The sequence below is a fragment of the Hemiscyllium ocellatum genome, chromosome 17 (assembly GCF_020745735.1).
Source record: "Hemiscyllium ocellatum isolate sHemOce1 chromosome 17, sHemOce1.pat.X.cur, whole genome shotgun sequence".
Lineage (NCBI taxonomy): Eukaryota > Metazoa > Chordata > Chondrichthyes > Orectolobiformes > Hemiscylliidae > Hemiscyllium > Hemiscyllium ocellatum.
The window spans coordinates 22,369,830-22,385,005 of record NC_083417.1 but is presented as its reverse complement, the minus strand read 5'-3'; the positions used below and the strand labels follow the sequence as shown (position 1 = coordinate 22,385,005).

General features: G+C 41.2%; 1 protein-coding gene across 1 annotated transcript in view; it reads left to right on the top strand.

The window, feature by feature from the left end:
* cdh13 (cadherin 13, H-cadherin (heart)) overlaps nucleotides 1–15,176 on the top strand; it is a 1,093,774-nt gene that overhangs the window by 454,785 nt on the left and 623,813 nt on the right. Inside the window, exon 5 of the mRNA XM_060837989.1 lies at nucleotides 10,926–11,075. Within this exon, the coding sequence (XP_060693972.1) occupies nucleotides 10,926–11,075 (150 nt within the window). The remainder of the gene's footprint in view (nucleotides 1–10,925; nucleotides 11,076–15,176) is intronic.

Sequence of the window (15,176 nt, the reverse complement as noted above, 5' to 3'; positions counted from 1 at the left end):
TATTTCAGTGTAACAGAAGGATTGCTACATTGTCGGTGTTAACTTTTCTATTAAAAAAAGCTTAACACCCACTAAATTCTGTTGTCTTGTTCAGGTTGATGTAAAACATCACCACTGCCTGGAGAATGGGATAATAAAAATCCTTTATTTCAATAAAACTTGGCTATGTCTTTCTCTCTTGGTCCAGTGTGTAAACTAAATACTAACAATTTGTTTTGATATAATTTCATTTATAGAGTAAAATGCCCAAAACTACTTTATAAAAAATATTTTAAAATGAATGTCAAAACAACAGAGGAGACATTAGGATGGGCGACCAAAGTTTGCCAAAGTAGTTGGTTTTAAGCACAGTTCTTTCAGGAGAAATCCAAAGCAAGTCAGAAGTGTTTCATGAGGAGGCTTCAGAGAATGGGGCCAGAAATTAGATAAGGAGATTGGATGGGAGAAAGATTAACTGCAGACCTGGGCCCCACCTTGTCTGCTGTAGGAGTGGAAATTCTATTTAGGGCAGCGAAGAGTAGGAGGCGTTACCGCTATTATTCCGCCTCAATCTTGCCACGATCCAGCTTGTTTTGAAGGAGAGGCCAGTCCATTGTATCTAGTGTGCAGATACATTTCAGTTTAAATGTCAAAGTTGTTTCTCCAAATCAAAGAAAGGTGGTCATGTCTGTTCAGTCTCGTTGCCTGTTAGCAGGATTTATAGCAGCCAGCTGCAAAGGCCCTCTAATTTCTTGTCGGATGTGTGTACTCTGAAGACTTTCTGGCTAGTTGTAGATCAGCATTGGTGTTAAAAGGGCACCCCAGCTCAAGTAAAGCTCCATCGTGGGATCCATAAATAGCACAATTGTACTTCAGATCCAAAACACCAGAAGGTTCAACATTTCACCATTATGAACTATGTCGGAGACTCAGATGGTAGCATTCAATGGACCAGCTTAATACATAGATACGGTTATACTTTTCATGTAGTGAAGGCTAAATGCACAGGTTAACAAACGCGTTCTGTCTTTCTCTGCGTGCTCATTTTAATTTAAGTTAAAAATCACATCCCAGTCCAACACCAACACTTCCATCTCATTTTAAATTGGCACTGTCCCATTTTACTTTAGAAAAAAATGCTGTCCTCCACTCAAAAAGAGTAAGAAATAGGAGAAACACTGTGAACACATTGGATATCCAACCAACATGCCAATGTTTCTATTACTGTGTCAGTCCCTACAACTCAAATTTCGTGAATCTCCAGCTCCTTTTCTTTTATGCGGCATAATGCTTCTCTTTGGCTTGCTGTTCTATTCCATCCTATATCACATCTGGTCAGAAAGCTGGAATCATAGTGGAATAGTTGCACAGTCACAAAGATATTGCAGACTCTACAGCACAGTAACTAGTGGGATGTACATGATGACATAGCCATTCCATATTATTATGAAATAGCAGATGTGTTGCATCCAATTATGGGCTGTAATACAATCATTGCATTCAGATGATCTTTGCAAGCTGTTTGAGACATAATACTGCTTTGCTTTTTATGTCATCTGAATCATTTGATTATGCTGCATTATCTTATAATGCTGACAACTGGACTATTTATTATTCTGGATTTACTGCAGTTTAGCTTTGGTATACATGCTTAGCAATGGTATTTTCTGAATCTGAAATCGACTGAGTTTTAAAAATACAGTAAACTGTTTGAACATGTTTGAATTAAGTTTGCTATTTTAATCTTGTTTGAAGACTAACCTTTGTCACCCAAAGCAATTAATTGAGGTACGTGAGCTCTCATCTCATTCATGATCTGATACCTGCTGTGTCTGTTTGTAAATCGGTCTGTGTGCTATAACTTCACTTTCCCTGAGATATTTGAAAATTATACAAGCAAGGTATGTGTAAGACATGGAGTTTTACCTGCAATTTCTCACATGAGGGGTTCCAAATCTTGGCTGGATTATCAAGGGAAATTCCAAGACTGAGATTTCCCAGTGAGAGGAAGACTCAAAATCAGGGTCAGTCAAGCACTGCCACATGTATCCGTTCAGTAAATTGGCCCCATTAAGGAGTCTTTTACATTTGTCTTAAACTAATATCCATTACTTATAAATAAATCACAGTTTAAATTTATGATTTAAGTCAGTTACAGTGCAGTGGTTGAAAATTTCAATAAATATTGTATATTTACATAACTTAAATGTAGTATGGTTCTCTGTTGGCACTGTGCTGTATTGTGGTACTGTGTTCGCACTTCTATTGACCCTTTATTGTACAACAGTAGAGAATTTGAGGAAGATTGTTCTGTTTTCAGTTTTAAATTAAAAGGTTAAAAAAATTTAATGATATAGAAACCAAAATATAGACCTCTTGAGAGAAACCACTGAAATCTGTGGTCCTTGGAGCTGTTATCATAACTTGGGCAGGATTACTCAGAAAAGGTTGGTATTTAGGCTGTACCCTACATTTGACCAGTTCTGGTGATACATTAGGATTATCACATGTTCTTGGGAAGGGTTTTCATAGGAATGAGGACACAGGAGGTGATCATTCAGACCCCTCAAGTTTGTTCCACCATTGAGCTTAGATCATGGTTAAACTGTGCCCCAATTTTGTCTCCTGTCTGTAGCATGCAAACAGATTATGACAATATCTGATGAAGCATTGGTGTAATGTTAATCTCAGTGTGCTAGTAAGGTAGCGCGACAGGCTGTTTTTCTGAGGACTATGGTTTGAATCACATTGTCAAAGGTGGTGAAATTTGAACTCAGCAAATTAAAAGCTTGTCTCATGGTGAGTGAAAGAATTGACAATTGTTGTTAAAATCCATCTTAAGACCATAAGACATAGGAGTGGAAGTAAGGCCATTCGGCCCATCGAGTCCACTCCGCCATTCAATCATGGCTGATGGGCATTTCAACTCCACTTACCAGCGTTCTCCCCATAGCCCTTAATTCCTCGAGACAACAAGAATCTTGTACACGAATGACCTTTAGGCAAGGAAATCTGCATTACTTACCTGATCTGGTCTATGCCCACAGCCCATGCAAGAATTAAAAATGATTGGCAGTGGAGGCACATGGTGAAGGCACCTGTATTGGAATGTCTACTGATATCTGTGGGGGCCACTTGAGGCTTAGGTTACACACAAAGTATCAGTTGCTTAATATAGGGAAGCTTCTTGTAGACATTGTTAGCCTATTTACAAGGAGGACCAATGGAGCGTGAGTATTGTCCTTAATGGTCTCTAAGGATCTTGATTTCAGATGCTGTGAGGCAGACAGATTCCTCGGTCCATCATACACTACTGAAGGCAAAGGGCTGAATAATATTTATCTTTGGCTCCGTTCACGTTGCATCAAATAGCTTGAAGATTTTTTCGCGATGAAACCTAGAATACTTTACTGCCCATTTCATTAAACTTGGCACATTAATTACCTGTCCCACCTCTATGGGTCTCTCATGTCCAAATTGTGCCCTATCTTATGCACCATTGCCACAATGACTCAACACTCAGCGGATATCCACCCAAAGATTGGAATCTCTTGCACACGTGCCATTTTGAAAGGCCACTGTGCACTCGGATAAGTTTCCTCAGTGAGGGGAAATGGAGGATTGCCAATCTAATTGCACTGCAGCAATAAAGCTGTGCTGTTCACTGCATATTGCTGATGGTGCCTCGCGCATGGGACCCCTTGTCGTTGTTCCATCAGCATGACACACACTGTACATGTTCCTAAATACATTGTCTTAACACCCTCCATTTCAGTTCTACTCTGTCCCGGGTGTACACTTCAGACTCATATCTTGTCATTGTTCAATAGGGGAGCACCACGTAAGAACAAGAAATGAAACAATTCCAAACCCAACCATGAGGTTTTATTTCCAGACAGGAAAATGGAAAAGCAGTGAAGCTAACAGAGGCTGAACTGCATGCCCACAATGCCAAATGGATTTAGCATCATGATTTAAGCGTGTTATGGTCAATGATTTCCTGCTGCACCCAGTTCTCTTCCATTGTGTCAATGAGGTCCTATTTGGCTTGAAACACTAAATGCAGCTGAGCTGTGTCATGGACAATGTCTGCTTCCTCCATCCGAATGTCCTTGTCCTCAATTGTGGAAAACTGCTCCCGTTACCTCAATTCCTCTGCGCCCAGGATATTGTCTTGTTGCCTGCTCTGATAATGTAGAGCACAGCATACCAGAATGATGTGACATCATATGCTGGACCCGACATTGTGTTCTGCGTGGACAATCATAATACTTACAATCATAATACTTTAGGGCGGCACGGTGGCACAGTGGTTAGCACTGCTGCCTCACAGCGCCAGAGACCCGGGTTCAATTCCCGACTCAGGCGACTGACTGTGTGGAGTTTGCATGTTCTCCCCGTGTCTGCGTGGGTTTCCTCCGGGTGCTCCGGTTTCCTCCCACAGTCACAAAGATGTGCGGGTCAGGTGAATTGGCCATGCTAAATTGCCCATCGTGTTAGGTAGGGGTAAATATAGGGGTATGGGTGGGTTTCGCTTCGGCGGGTCGGTGTGGACTTGTTGGGCCGAAGGGCCTGTTTCCACACTGTAAGTCTAATCTTATGTGATAGAAAGAACCGGAACTTATGTGGCTTACGCAGGACCCTTGGAGGGTCCCATCAGCCAGCACTGGTCATTTTTACTGTCATTGCTGCTGACATGTTATTGAAATGTGTAGATTCCGTTTGCATGCACCAATGGAATATAGTAAATCGCCTTTGACCAGTATCTGACCCATCAGAATCCTCCAGCTGAATGCATGTAAAATGGGACATGGAATGACTGCAAATCCAGTGTGCCTGGGCTTTGCAGACAGCTGTTTCATTTTGTTTTTGGTCTGTACAACAAACATGGATCCCATAATTTAGACATCAATCTGACTCTTACTCAGCACCCCCCGGGCATTGTTTCGGCCATTTTCTAAGAGTACTTTGCATCTGGGAAGGGAAAACTCTGGCTGGCAATGCAGATCGTGCCAAACACTCCCAGTACCAGACCTCACGGAGTCGACAGGTACCCTGATCCCTAGGACCTGCATGTTCCCAGGCCCCCCTGCTACACATGATGACCCCGACAGCCTCTTTTTCCACCCAGCCCCTCTGCCCCAGTGATTGGTTATTTTTGGTAAGATTATGAATCTGTTTTCTATTTCCTGAGGACTCTGCACTCCACTTAAAATGCTGAATCTAATGGTGGTGACAGTTGCTATTTATCATGACCGGGTAGAGAAACATCCTGCCTGTCTTCAGTGCTGGTGTGCAAAAAAATGTATTGATGCTGTTACTGTTGCTATGTAGTGAATATTATGGGACCATTGTCTTTTGTTTCACCGGTCAATTTGACCCAGTAAAATTTTTTCATTACAGTAACACAGACACCCCGTTGTAAAGGTAAGAATGATGAAAAGGAAGGATAAATAAAGTTTTGAGTTTAATGCCGCTGCTTGCAATGGAAAAATGGTTGGCTAGTTTCACCTAACCATGGGAGTGCCACTGTGTCAATCTCCCAGTCATGGCTAAAGCTCCCGTCATGATTAAATCAAGAGGGTAGCAAGGGGCTGAGGAGGTATTCAACTTAGGAGCAAGTGGGGACTGCAGATGCTGGAGATCAGAGCTGAAAATGTGTTGCTGGAAAAGCGCAGCAGGTCAGGCAGCATCCAAGGAGCAGGAGAGTCGACGTTTCGGGCATGAGCCCTTCTTCAGGAATGAGGAAAGTGTATCCAGCAGGCTAAGATAAAAGGTAGGGAGGAGGGACTTGGGGGAGGGGCATTGGAAATGTGATAAGTGGAAGGAGGTCAAGGTGAGGGTGATAGGCCGGAGTGGGGGTGGGGGTGGGGGCGGAAGTGTCAGGGAGAAGATTGCAGGTTAGGAAGGTGGTGCTGAGTTCGAGGGATTTGACTGAGACAAGGTGGGGGGAGGGGAAACGAGGAAACTGGAGAAATCTAAGTTCATCCCTTGTGGTTGGAGGGTTCCCAGGCGGAAGATGAGGCACTCTTCCTCCAGCCGTTGTGTTGCTATGGTCTGACGATGGAGGAATCCAAGGACCTACATGTCCTTGGTGGAGTGGGAGGGGGAGTTGAAGTGTTGAGCCACGGGGTGGTTGGTTTGGTTGGTCCGGTTGTTCCAGAGGTGTTCCCTGAAACGTTCCACAAGTAGGCGGTATTCATTTTGGCTTATTCGTGCTTCAGTTGACATCCATTATCCTTGAGGTCTCACTGCTGATGCTAAAAAATTTATTAGCTTTATTGTCACATATACTCAAATGAGTACAGGGAAAAGTTTGTAAATCACCACTAACAGTGCTGTCTTTGGTGCAAAGGTACCTAAGTACAATCCTTCATTACAGAATAGAGAAATGAAGGAAAAGAGTTACCTTCCAGCTGTACACGATATGACCATCGGGCAGGAAAACAAGAAGCAAAGTTAAAAAGGCGAGCATCACAGTTTCTCTCCAAAGGCTGCCTGCAGCAGACCGAAGCAGGGGGCTTTCATGTGGTCCAACCACTGGCTGCCGCCATGCTCCAATCTGGGGGCTGCTATCCCTACTCCTACTCCCACCTCCCCCCACTGGGCTGCTCCGGCTGCCAGTATCTCCATTGCTTCGGAGGCTGGGACTCCGAGGCTGAGAGAAGGGATGAGAGGATGGAAAAAAAAGAGAAAGGGGCAGAGCAGAGGAGCGCCAATTGGAGCGTCCTACTCCACTGCCATCTTAGCAGAAGGTGGATGCAACTGGGAAGCTTTCTCATCCTTTTGAGAGAACTACCCAGCAATGTTTGTCGAGTATCCAAGATCTGCAGATGGGTCAGTCATTCAGGCACTCAGTGCCCAATGTGGGGGAACCCTGTCATCAGAAATGAGGTGGGTCACTGAAAACCACCCATCTCCCTATGTCTGTGAGCCCCACCCTGCCCTCATTCACCCTTGTTCAGAAATGTTGCAGTGCCTCTGATTATCTGGAATCTCATAGTTGGAAGGATTCCTGTCCCTGGGCTTCTCAGCGATGGGGAGTCTGATGGTGGCCAGTCCGGTACATTGGATTGTGCCGGGTCTCCTGCATGGGATTAACAGGAATTCCCCACCAGTTCTCCAATCTGTGAATGTGACCCCAGTTGGCCCCACAAAATTCAGCCCAAAATGTGCCAGCCTTTATTCATCTCTGTCCAGAGACAATCCAGTGAGTCCTTGCTTTTTGTCCATTCTCCATTTGGCACCCATTGTTTGTAAATTATTTGGAATCAGTCTGCGCTATTGCATGTTTGTTGCTCAACTAACACAATCTAATTGCTGATTCATTAATATTCATCTGGAGTAAGGGAATAGGCACTGCAGTTAGCATGCAGTATAGATAATCACGCAGTGCTGTTTGAAATTCTCCTGTATTATTCGGAAGACAAAGCAGAATTAGATCATTCACTCCATTGAGTCTGCTCAGTTATTCCATCAGATCATGATAAATTTGATCATTCTCAACTCCAGTTTCCTATTTGTCCATAAACCTTGATTCCCTTACTGATTAAAAACCTACCGCAGCCTTGAATATACTTAATGACCCAGGCTCAACAGCTCCCTGCGGTAAACAATTCCACAGACTTTGAGAGAAATTTCTTCCTCATCTCTGCCATAAATGGGTAACGCTGGGATTATACCCTCTGGTCTTAGACTCTCCCACAAGATACCTAAGAATGCATTGCAATATTTCTGATAATATTGTAAATAGGATAAGGCAATGCTTTTTTGTTGAATTATGTGAAGTAAAGGCTAAGAGCTCCAAATCAACTTGCTCAGGAGAGAATGCATCATGTATTTTTGGAATCGCTATGTTGTTTTCATTAAATTACTGGCTGAAATTTTGCTTCCATTCATAACCATAGTAACTTGCCTAAATTGCATCAATGAGCATTTGTTGTGCAACTGCAGCTTTCTAAATAACCCAGTGACAAAAGCAAGCTTTGAATCGTGAAACAAAATCTTACATTTATTTGGATTGCTAAAATCCCCTTCAATGCAAGTTTAATCAGGAATCATGTTGACAAACTTTCGTCTTAAACTTCTGGTTAAAAGGTTTATTGATAATTGTGTAAGAAGACAGGGCATTACTGTACATACATATTCTTTATAAATAGGAGAACTGACTGTCTGTCCACCTATTGGGCTTTTGTTTGTATTTGCACTGAGAAATCTAAATGAGAGATTATAACAATTAGACCAAAAAATACATGATTTCTGGCTGTACATTTAGTACACACAAAAATGATACGTTCAGTTTCCTTTAACGGCATCTAAAACTTGGCACCAGTGTTTGAATATTCTTGTGGAATTCAGTACCTATTAGCTGATTATTAGTTTGGCCAAGCTAAATGATTACACAGTTTGGATTTGAGGTCTCTGGGAGCATATGCTTCTGGAAGAGTATCTTATTATTCAAAAGCACGCATACTTACAATCTTTTCTCAGCAAAATGCTTTGAACAGGTTTGCAATATTCATGTATGTTTGAAGGAAAGTCTTCATCTCAATTTTATGCCTAGAAAACATCTTTGTGGAAAATAGTCTGGATGTTTTGTACAATGCAGTTCTTCATTACAATCCAAAAATGACCAAAGGCATTAGGTTTGCAAAGGGATTCTCATTAGTGTCAGTAGTGTTGCATTTCTAGATCTGAGAAAGATGCCAAGTGCAATTTTTAGCAATGCAGAATGAATGCAAGTTGAAATGATCATGCATATTGCATAATAAATGAGCTATTGAACAACACATTTTGTAAGATTAATCTCTTCAGAATCAGTGCTGAATAGAGATATTCAGTCAAGCACTTGGTGGAAGTTTAGTATTAAAATAAGTGGCCAATACAGTACTTCACTGTATTTTAAAATCCTTCTAAATTAATACAATTATAATCTTAATAAATCCTTGAAATTCTGGATGTGAGAAGGAGCACAATTTAGCCTGACAAAAATTGTTCACTGAGTACACTTACAATAATTATTCTGTCACAATAAACAAAAGTAAGGTCAATGGATTTTAATTACTGTGTGCAGGCAATTGGAATACTATTATAGGAAAGAAAACAATTTAGATTGCCTTCTGCCTTCAGCACTGATTTGTCATCACATGGAACAATTAAGGGTCTGACTAATCCATTGATATTCTGCTTTTGTGATAGAAATGCTACATTTCACATTTCCACATTTAAGCTGGAGTGAAAAAAAGTGGTAACACACATTAACATTACTCATACCCGTGTCACCATTTTGATGGTTTTATCAGATCTCCTGAAGTTAACTTACTATAAATATTACAGGGAATGGATGGAATTTGTTGTGACACTTCGGCCGCAACATCAATGTCGTACAGAGTACTGAAACCTTCTCCAGTAATGCTTTTAAACAGTTTTGCTGCTGTCCATTGCCCAGCATAGTCATTTTGCTTTGAGATTGATCAGTTTAAAAACTGACTTTTGAATACCTGAACTTACCCATTTTCAAAGCCCCAGTAGTGTTAAAAGCCAAAAACCACTGTTACTGACATAAACACTGATAATACTTCAGATGCTGACTTTGTATCTTTTATGCTATTATGTAACGAGTCATGATCTGGCATTCAGCCCACAAAAAGTATTGAGAGGATTTGAGTTCTACAAATAATTTTGTTCCCTTGAGCAGACCTGCCCCCAATACAGGCCTCCCTAGCCTCAGGAATATTGAAGTCCAATCTTTGATACAATGGATAGAATCCATCTCTCCTGGAAAACAAGCGGAAAGGCGATTGGTTGGCAATGGGTGAGTTTTTAAGTTGGAAGGCCCACATTCCTCCTTCCATCTCCTGGAAGTTAAGTTCTTCTTTCACAGAATAAACATAGAATACTTACAGTGCAGAAAGAGGACATTGGCCCATTGAATCTGCATCAATCCTTTGAAGAGCATTTGACCTCACCACCCTGGAGGATCCCTGTCTCCATTCCTGATGAAGTGCTTTTGCCCGAAATGTCGATTTTCATGCTCCTCAGATGCTGCCTGACTTGCTGTACTTTTCCAGCACCACTCTAATCTTGACCCTTTGAAGTGCATCCCCACCCAAACCTAGACCAATCCTATCCCTGTAATACCATATTTCCCATGGCTAATCCGCTTAGCCTGCACATCCCTGGTCACTACAGGCAATTTAGCATAGCCAATCCAAGTAACCACATCCTTAAACTGTGGGAGGAGACCTGAGCATCCGATGGAAACCCACTTTGACGCTGGGAGAATATGTAAACTGCACAAGACTTGAATTGAACCTGGGTCACTGGTGCTGTGAGGAAGTAGTGCTAACCATTGAGCCAGCTTGACACCCAACTCCGCGAGTTTTTAAACAGTCATTTAAGGGCCGCATCCTACCTGGGCTACAATTAGTTCAACTCCACAGAGGCGACAGAGAGTTGGCTAGCCAGTAAAAGCTGGCAGTCAGCTTGGGAAGGTCAGGTCTGTCTCTGCATCTGCACAAATTTGTGAATGACTGAGGAACTAGACCTGGGGCAGAAACTGAGAGCAGCAGTGGTGACCTCCTGTTGTGGTGCTGTTGAGCTTTGGAGATGCTCTGTTCTATGTCGGGGAATGATCTCTTACTCTGGAGACCTCATTCTGTCAGTCCACAAGAAACCTCATGGGCTTTCTTAGGTCCTTTGAGGATTTCCTCCTGGAAACACTCCTGCTTTCAAATGCAGTCCGGAAACTGAGAGACCCCAAGGTAGAAAGAATCTTCAAATAAGTCTGCAATGGAAAAAAATGAATTCGTAGAAATGTGAAATCTTAAATTAGGTCAGACTACATATTGTGTTATATACTGGGAGCATCAATGGTTTGTTGCTTTTCGATTTCTAATGCAAAATTTATTAATTATCCGGCCTTGTGTGATATTATTATTTTCCAGGTCATAACTGACAGGCAAGATGGCATAAAATTTCAAGTTCATGGTAAGGGTGTGGAGGAGGAACCAAAGGGTGTTTTCAAAATCAATGACCAATCTGGAGAAATCATTGTCACCCGTTCACTAGACCGCGAGGTGATGGACATGTATATTGTAAGTACTAACCATGAGTTTTATTTTCCTTTTAAACGGGAGCACTTTCTGCTATTTATGAAAAAGTCACATCAAGCTAATTCCCTTCAGTGAAAGAGGTTAGCAGACAGTGTCCAATGGTTGGTACCAAGACGTGCATTTTTAGCCGAATTTAAACTGCAAAGGTATTTATTAGAGGAACTGTCTGTCTAATATCTGGATTATGAAAAGTTACTGGGAACAGTCAGATTGTAGTTGGATGCATACTTGAACCAATTTTAATTCCGCTTGTGCAGTTATGCTGTAAGAGTTGGGTTAAGGTGAAAGGGATTCATGTTGTATTTCTGATGCTTTCCATTCCCTATCATTTTAAGTTACGTGAGTTCAGACAAGAGGTCTCTGACCCTAGGGGAGTGGAAGCCTAATTTCAGTAACAGAACTGCGTTCTAATTATAATGTCATTGATACATTTGCTTTCAGTTAGCCATGGGCTTGACCAAGCATTAACCCACTTGGTCATTAACCTGCAGTCAGCACTCTGATCCGAAGAAGCCTAGGTAAGCTGAGCTTTAAAGAAGTCCACCCCTTGGCTTATTTTGGGACTTTTCCATCCCTGGCTCCTTCCGCACGTCCCACCATGAATTTATCAATTTTCCTCCAGTGGTTGCAATCTCAGGTGCAGCATGGAACTCACAATACTTGCCTCCCACCTGTCAAGACAACTTCCATCATCTCAGTCCGAGGAGTTAACATCTCCTGTATTTGATGCTTCAAGAGGTTCAAGCATTCAGTGCCCACTTGAAGACAATGATTGGGAGATTGTGGGGATGGGATGGGGTCAGATGTCAGCAATTGGTGGGTAGTAGAGGTGGGGGTGAGGCTGTGTGGCCTGTGAAGCTTACTTCTCCTTTCCCTGACCTTATAGGAGCACTAACAGAACTGTAACTTTGGTACGTTAATGAGGAACCAGGCTGCCTTATGCAGAAAGCCTGTCTTGGAAATCAATGGAGATTGCCATGGCTGTGTACTCTGGGGAAATTGCAAACCACCGTGTAAACACACAGATACACAGAAAAAAAGACACACACAGGCACAGAAACATGCATTCACACGCACAAACGCAGCAAATTGACAAGAAATGAGAAATCTTTTAACAACAGAGTGACCAAGAGAGAAGATGTTGAAATAAAAATCAGTTAAATAATGAAACTACATAGCAGTTCTCGGAACTTGTATTACTACTCTCTGAAGGTATTTTTTTAAATCCCTATGCCGTATGTTAATCCAGGCCCTGCAGTTTTGTTTCCCCATCCTCATCCCAAACCAAGCCTTTACATTTAAAAAAGAATGTTTTGTTGGTGAGTATTACATGTGTTGAAATGCCTTGTATTATCTTGCCTCACATCAACCTATTCTGTGGGCCTCTGTCTCCTTCCACCTTCCCTGAGCTTTTCTGTCATTATATCTGTATCCCTAGGGGCTTGACTCAGGTTGATAGGGAAAGGTGCTACACATATTCTGCATACTGAGTATGGTTTTATGCTTCCTGGCTTTGCACAAACTTCCATTCAGCTCCTTGCTGCAACAAACTACTGTCTCCCAGGCTGATGAATGGAACTGCCCAAGGAAGCAAATACTTTGTCAAAAATTTCAAAAATATTACCAGCTTTTACATGTGAAATATTCAAAGTCAAGAATCTGACAGATACCATGACCACTGGATCCTTTCATTGCGATACCTGTTGGGTCTCAATTGGAGAGACAACTTGCAAGTCATCAATCTGCCAGCATTGGCAGATATTTTTTAACAGTCTCCAGATGTAGGCTTAATGTATTCATGAATATCATTTCCCAACTCCCCCAGAATAATAAAAGTGACAAATAGGAGCTTAACATTTTCAGGGTAAAAAATTCTATTGACGCAATTATCATGCATTTACATGAAAGTAAACTGGAGCACTTAGAACAGTAGGGTGCCACTTGTGTCACATCACTATCAAGCAACAGAATGGCTTTCGGTCCCAGTGCACCAAGAGTCATTTTATTGATTACCATCCCTCAGATTCTCCTTATTGCTGTTCACAGTTCTGGGTAAACACTATGGCTGTTTTTGCCGATAACTCTGTGTGTGTGCGTATGTTACTGAATGTAGAAAATAACATGCCATTTCAAAATAATGCATAATCTAACACAAACTGGTGGAAGTACCCAATGGATTAGACAACATCTGTGGACAGGAAAACAGAATTATTGTTTCAAGTTGATGATCATCAGAACTTAAACAAAGTTACCGGTTATAAGTGGATCCAGAGGGAAAGGAGGTTACAATTGAATAGAATACAGAAAAGATTAAATGTGAATCATAACGTAAAGTAATGTGAGAAGTCAAGACACAAAAGTAAAATATTTCAGGTACTTGAAATCTGAAGCAAAAATAGAAACCGCTGAACATACTCAGGAGGATAGCACTATCTTTGGAGGTTAGGGTTGAGGAAATGTCAGTTCTTTTTCTGAATATATCCCTCACTTTCTGTCTTTATTAATGAAACAAAGGATGGATTTTGAAAAGGTGCAAACAGCTTAACCGAACTTTGTCATCATTAATTGCTGTCATACAAACTAATAGATAGATATCATGACCTGAAATTGTTGAATACAGTGTTGAGGACACAAAGTTGTGAAGTGCACAATTGAAAGATGAGATTCTGATCTTTAAGATGAGTTTGGAATAGTGTAGAAGGCTGAGGCACAGAGTGGAAATGGTATGGAGAGTTAAACTGATGAGCAGCCCAAAATGTTATGGTCATGCTTGTGGAGTGAGTGGAAGTATTCAGCAAAGTGATTACCCAGTCTGCATTTGGTCTCCAACATATAGAGGAGACCAAATTGAGAGCAAAAAAAACAAATGCAGTATACTAAGGGGGGAATATTTGGAGGTCTTAACGATAGGAAGAGAAGATGTAAAATAACAATATTGCAACTCCTGCTCTGACATGAAAATGTGTTGAGGATGAGATAAATATTGTATCGGGATTGGTCCATTCAGAGTATAGGCACTGAAGGAGCAGATCAGTTTGTTTGTTACTGAGTTTGGAGGCTGATGGAGTATGGAGTAAATTCAATGGTTGCTCTGAGAGGGAAGGACAGGAGAAAAAAAGAAGTACAGAGAATGGAATGGCCACAGTTGCTGTTAACCAGCAGGATGGCAATTCTCAGTTGAGGAAATGGAATGGAATAATGCAAGCATTGGTGTTCAAACTGGCATCTTCAGAAAACATAATGAAAACAGAAAAATTAGAATAAATGGAGGAACTTGCTTATCCTCCTTTCAGTTTCATATAGTGTATTCATTGGTCACAATCCATCTCCTTTATGTTGGAGAATTAAATATAGATTGAGTAGTGACTTTGCAAGTTCAATCCGCAAGCATGACCCTGAGTATCTGTTAGCCTATTATTTTCATTCACTGCCCCATTCCCACTTGGACTTTCCTGACTTTGGTCTCCTCTACCATTCTAATGACGGTCAACAACAATTTGAAGAGCAGTGTCTCATCTTTTGATTGGCCACCTAACATTTTTTTGTGTTCAACACGGAGGTCAAAATTTCAGATTCTGACTCCTCTGTCCACTTCTTAAGTCAATAGTTGTTAATATTTCTCCTGTTCTGATTTAGGTATTTCTTTTAATTTTGATTTGGTCCCATCCCTTTGTTCCCTGTGACCCTTCCAAACCCTTTCACATTTTGATGTTAGAATTTTCCTTTACAGGCTTGAGAATATTCAATCAGCCACACAGATGTTTTCCTGGTAGTGGAATAAAAACAAAATATAATTTAAAAAATAAAAAAAAAACTCTACTCATAACGATGTCTTCATTTTCTCTCGCTATAATAGCAATTTAAAAAAATAAAAGTATACAAAATATAACCATGGGTGATTTTCAAAAAAAAATTAAAAGTTAAATTAGTCACATGGGTATTTACCCGTGCTGGAAGGAGAGAAAAAAAATTCAAAAATACAACTGACCTGGGCCCCTCAAATGGTACAGTGGTAGTTTCCCTCCCCCTGGACTGGAAGGGCCAAGTTCAAGTCCTAACTGCTCCAGAGGTGTATAATAACAT